Consider the following 6,000-nt stretch of genomic DNA (forward strand, 5'->3'; position numbering starts at 1 on the left):
CCCGATTCCCTCACTCTATTGGTTGCTTCCTGCCCTACTGGGACATGAAAGAGGAGAATGACAGAGTGCAGGAGGAAAATGAGGGAAAGAGCTGATTATCAGGGAATGAGAAGTCTGAGTGAGAGAGAGAGAGATGACCGTACAAGAGATTGAAAAATAAAAGAGGGAGACAGAATTAGCAGAGGAAAAAAACAACTTGCATTTATATAGTGCCTTTTATGACCTCAGTATGTTCCAGAGGGCTTCACAGCTCTTTGAAGTGTCGTAACCATTGTAATTCAGTGAAACATGTCAGCCAACTCACACACAGCAAAGTCCCACAAAGAGCAGGTTGTTTTTGTGGTGTTGATTGAAAGATAAATATTAGTCAGGAGAAAGAGAGAGAAGAAAAGTGGAGGAAGAGCAAAAACTGAAGTGAGGGGAAGAGGCAGTGGAGGACAAGGTGCTGAAAGGACACTGAAGTTTCCATTCCACTTGAATTCCTCTTCTTGATACTGGTCAAACTCGAGACGACTGAAATTTCTCAACCTAACACATCTTTTGAGAAAAGAAATCTGGGTGCGAAGACTTCATATGCAGATCTCTGCCTCATTTGTGCTTGACATGTATTTTTTTAATAATCCTTGGTGAATGCAAGATTCAAATCTGTACCTCACACTGACATTGACTCTCAACCGGTAATTCTATCTGGCAGTAACCCAAATTATTGCAAAACTAAGCTCAACCGTGGTTGAATCAATGAACATAAAAGACATAAAAACAAAAAACATTGGACTCGAAACATCAAAGCTTTTCTTCTCCACCGATGCTGCCAGACCTGCTGAGTTTTTCCAGGTAATTCTGTTTTTGTTTTGAACATAAAAGACATGACAGTTGTGGGGGAAGGTTCGGAGTTAGAGAGGGTGTGTGGCGGTGATGTGGAAACAAAAATCCATCCCCATGTGTCATGGTCAAGTGCCAAAATAATCTCTTTAAAAGTTTTAAAAAGTTGAAAATCTTGTATTTCCTTTCAGGAGTGTATTCTTTAATCTAATTGCATTGAAAATCTGTACAGTAGTGAAATGACATATATGAGATGTGATCACACCGTACAACACTCAAATGAACAGATTAGCACCTCCATTAGAGCAGTGGTTTTCAACAGTGTGGTGCGCAGACGACTGGTGGCCCGTGAGGGTCCTCCACATGGTCTGAGGGCTGGTCAGAAGTGCAAGTCACTGAAAGTTGGATTTGGCTAGAAAGTTTGATGGTGTTTTGGCTCCATGTATGGTCCCTGTACCCTGGACTCATTGGGCATAATCGTCCCAGATTTGCAATAAGTGTGGCAGTGAGCATGAGAAAAGCCGTTTTACCCACCGGCCATGATGGCGGGTTTTCGTGTCATATCGTCCCATCCCGCGCCATATCGTACCCCCCCCCCCTCCCATGACGCCTGATGCCAATGGGACCAGATGATTCCGCCCATTGACTCAGCTCTGAAGTACCTGCTGCAATTCCCAACAGCTGCAAGATCAGGTCTTCAACATTCATGGGGCTGAAAACAAAGAAGAGGAAACAGCGGAACATGGAGCCCGACATGAGACTGAAGCTCTCCAGATATCACCTCACTGGTCTTTCGTCAGAAGCAGCTCTATTCATCCTATGACTTCTGATGAGTTTTTTGTGGTGCCAAGCCAAAAGGGATGGGGTGGGACTAGTAGGTGGTCCACAGGGTCTTTTGTCCCATCGAAGTGGTCCATGACCAACAGTATTTGAGAACCACTGCATTAATGTAGCAGAATTTCATGGCAGCACATGCTGGTGTATAGAAAAACTGCACAGCAGAATAACTATTGTATAATTAATAACTTATTAATTATTAAATGTTTTATTAAATCATTTAATTTGTTTATTAATGATTTATTAAATCATTAAATTATTAATAAATGATCACACAAGTGATTAATTATTAATTAATAATTAATCGCTTATGTATAGTTCCATTTCTTACATTTAGTATACATTTAAAATTAAAGTTGGGTGCAGTCAAAACAGCAGGAGTGTCCGATCTAAACGACCCCCATATGGACTGCCTTTTAGGGTTAAGAGTTTATCCGATATAAGTATAGTGTTGATGTACATGACATGCCTCATATCACAGCAAACAAAATCCAGATTTGGCACTTAATTAATTTTACCACTTGGTACAATGTCGACACCTCAAAATATTCCTTCATCTGCTGAAAGGAATGATCCAATTCTGAAAACATTTGCGAATAATTTATCGTCCAGAGTCAGCTAAATAAAAGATGCATGGTGATTGCTGCTACCAAGCTCACAAAGCAAACCAGAAAAGCAATGAGACTCACTTGCAAATGCAATGTCTGATAGTTTAATCAGCTATTAACAGTCAATATATGGATGCTACTTACAGCTGTTGGTCAGCTGGCCAATGGTTAACGCTGAAACAATTAAATAATCATATCATTTAGATTTTATAAAGTAAATTTTGAAAGGTTACAATTATGTCCAACTTAGCATTATCAAAATTAGAGCGAAACGTTTATTAATATTATGGACTTTTTAAAACTATGAGCTCTGTGAAATGCTGTTAGGTCAGCATAATTACTGAGGTATGGTGCATCTTTTAATCACTTATATTTTAATTTTGCTTTCAGGGACCAGTGTATTTCCTTGAGGATGGAAAGTCAGCAATCTCTCTTAACGATGCATTAATGTGGGCAAAGGTCAACCCATTTTCCCCCTTAGGAACAGGAATACGTCTGAATCCATTCTGATAGGAACAGTATTATAAAGAGATGACTTTTTTTTAGTACTTTTATATTGGTGGCTATTGCTAAGGTTGGTGGTGTACTGACTATAGAGGATGAGTGACTGGAGTATGGCATCACACAATGACACTGTATATTCTACAATACATTCTTTGTAATAGCACAATGATGAGGAACTGCCCCCACCCCCCCACTTGACTGGTTCTCCAAAGTTCAGCGCTAGATAATTGACATATAGACCTGCTGACAGAGTAAATTATCCCTGATGCCAGGAAAGGATATTTCTTTGAGATACAAAATAGAGAGAAGTTGTAGTTACCATAGTAACTAGGAACATGACATGCCTCATACCGCAGCAAACAAAATCTAGCTTTAGCACTTTGTACGTTTTGTCACCTCTTGCAATTTTGACGCCTCGGAATATTTTTTCACCTACTGAAGGGAATGATCCGATTCTGGAAAAAAAAATGTTTGCAAGTAATTTATCATCCAATAGTCAGCATAAGTGAAAGATGCATGGTGATTACTGACAAAGTTCACAAAATAACCCAGAGAAACGCTAAGACTCCCTTGCAAATATGATATTTGATAGTATGGTCTGCTATTAACAACCAATCTATGGATGCTACTTACAGCTACTGGTCAGCTGGTCAATGATATAAGCTAAAACGGTAGAATGATTGTTTCATTTAGATTTTATAAATCAAATTTTGAAAGGTTATGATCATGTGCTACTTAGCACTATGTGCATGCATCAAAATAAAAAGAAAACTTTATTAGTAGAATGGGCTTTTTTTAAACCACGGGCAGGCACTGTAAATGTTTTTAGATCAGAATAATTACTGAATTATGGCAAATTAACTAAACTGCAGAAAACGTAACACATTTTTATTTAAAACATCAGATCAGCCCATTGCCAAATACCTCTTTAATCTTAAGTTTACATCTGTAGATTTATTTTTTTAAAACAACTGCAAAGCGCAATTCACACAGGTGAAGTAACTGCGCTGCTGCCTCTTGGTAAAGTACAATGATTTTGGAGTTATATCACAGTGATTCTCTTTATGAAGACCTGAACTGACTGTGTCTCCTGGTATGATATTGTTTGTCTTTTAACAGTTAGTTAAGTTCATTATGGAAGCCATGCCTTAATATAGGTGAGATAGATCCAATTCCTTCTTTAAAATTTCAGTTCTTTTTTTTTGCAGGGTTGCATTTTCTCTTCCCTATAGACCTGAGTAAAATTGACTGACACAAACCCTCAAAATTGAATGCCACCCTAGTTAATGAATAATTGGAGGAAATACAGTGCTATTTTCTTAATGCAAGGGGTGATTCCATAATGGGAGTCACAGACATGCATGCCCATTATCTTCCTTCCATTAAAATGAGTGAATGGATGGAAATTCATGGGCATCTCACTTGAAATACCCTCCCTTTTGAGCAACGCTCCACTGGGTCATGGAGTCACCTCTTCAGTTTACCGGCATTTTGTCTGCAAATCAGGTGGGAAGTTACACCGTGTGTTCTAAAATATTGCTGAAAAGCATTCATCAGGGCAAATGCAAAAATGCCAAGTTTCAAACGATCACAGTTTATATTACAGGACAAAAGGGGTGCTGATTGGTTGGCAAGTTGACTTTGATTGGCTGAGGCATTGCCATGAAGAAACCAATGGGGCTTCCTAGGCTTCCAGGTAATCCAAGAAAGATGCAAGGCTTGAAGATATATTCTTTATGTTTACAAAGAATGGGTCCTGTCGTATGAATGTATGTCGCTTATAACATGCGTAAATGAACCACACTACGAGCTCAACTGCTTATCTTAAATTGGTTGTTAGCGTAGCTATTAGCATACTCAGGATTGTTCAGCAAGTGCTGCCCAATCACAGAATCATATCTAACAGAGACATTTGATTTTGTGTTTTGCAAGCACAGGCTGGTTGAGTATGGCCTATACTCTGCCTATTATGAACAATCCTAATTGTTAGGATAATAGCTACACGACCAACCAATTTAAAATATTCAGTTGAGCTCATAATGTGGTTACACATGCTAGAAATGGCATACATTGTCTCTCTTTTCATCAATATTGAAGTTTTGTGCTACCAGGTGACTGGGCATTATTATGTACACATCTTTATGGCGCTCATCTGAAATCACTCTCCTACTATTGTTTATTCCGTATTTTCATCTTTTTCCCTTTGGGGAATGGTTGGAAGAATTAGCAGGTTGATTATCAACCTGTTCAACTACACCATGGAAGTTCATTCTGTGGTCAACAAGTCCTGGAATGGGACTTGAACCCAGAGTTTCTGCCTTAGAAACATAGGCGCTACCTCCTCTCCCCACCCCCACTATGGCATAGAGGAACAAAGGGGCCAAGTGATACATGTTTGCAATCATTAAATGTAGCAAGGTCTTAGAAAGCTCAAACAAAGCACTGAAGTTCATTTCCAGAGTAACAGAATTGAAAAGCAGAGAACCTTGGTTAGATCAAACTTAGAGCACTGCGTACAGTTCTGGTCTCCATTACAAAAAGGATGTAAAGGATTTCTGATATATGGAGGTTCAAGAAGATTTGCAAGGATGAGACCTTGTGCTGGGAGAACTGGGAGACTACGATCAGGAAAGATTGTGCAAACTGGTGCTCTTTACTATAGAAAAGAAAAAGCTGAGGGCGGACCAAATAGAGGTCTTTAAAATCATGAAAGGGGTTTGATAGTAAAGACATATAGAAAACAAGTTTCTACTTATGGGAAGTTAATTTGCTACCACATGGAGTTGTTGAGGCGAATAGTATAGATGTCTCTAAGGGGAAGCTGGATAGATATATAAGGGAGAAAGGATAGAAGGATATGCTGATAGGGTTAGATGAAATAGGGTGGGAGGAGGCTCATACAGAGCATAAGCACTGGTACGGAGCAGTTGGGTCTGTTTCTGTGCTGTAAATACTGTGGAATTCTTATATTAGCAGTCGTATAACCAGTTTAAAATAAATGGGATAACACCCCCAATAACATAATAGGTAGAGGAATTTAACCCTTCTGGTTCACTAATGTCCTTGAGGGAAGGAAATCTGCCACCCTTACCTGGTCTGGCCTACAAGTGACTCCAGACCCGGAGCAATGCGGTTGACTCTTAACTGCCCCCTGAACAAGGGCAATTAGGGATGGGCAATAAATGCTGGTCTAGCCAGCGATGCCTACATCCCATGAATGAAAAAAAAT

General features: G+C 39.3%; 1 protein-coding gene across 6 annotated transcripts in view; it reads left to right on the forward strand.

Annotated features, from left to right (window-relative positions):
• Nucleotides 1–3,156, forward strand: part of wdr17 (WD repeat domain 17) — a 114,847-nt gene extending 111,691 nt beyond the window's left edge. For all 6 annotated transcript variants that reach the window (XM_078561690.1, XM_078561674.1, XM_078561664.1 and 3 more), the window contains one exon: nucleotides 2,658–3,156. In XM_078561690.1, the coding sequence (XP_078417816.1) occupies nucleotides 2,658–2,777 (120 nt within the window). In that variant the 3' untranslated portion in view covers nucleotides 2,778–3,156. The remainder of the gene's footprint in view (nucleotides 1–2,657) is intronic.
• The last annotated feature ends 2,844 nt before the right edge of the window (nucleotides 3,157–6,000 follow it).

Source organism: Cetorhinus maximus, chromosome 2 (assembly GCF_964194155.1).
Source record: "Cetorhinus maximus chromosome 2, sCetMax3.hap1.1, whole genome shotgun sequence".
NCBI classification, from domain to species: Eukaryota; Metazoa; Chordata; class Chondrichthyes; order Lamniformes; family Cetorhinidae; genus Cetorhinus; species Cetorhinus maximus.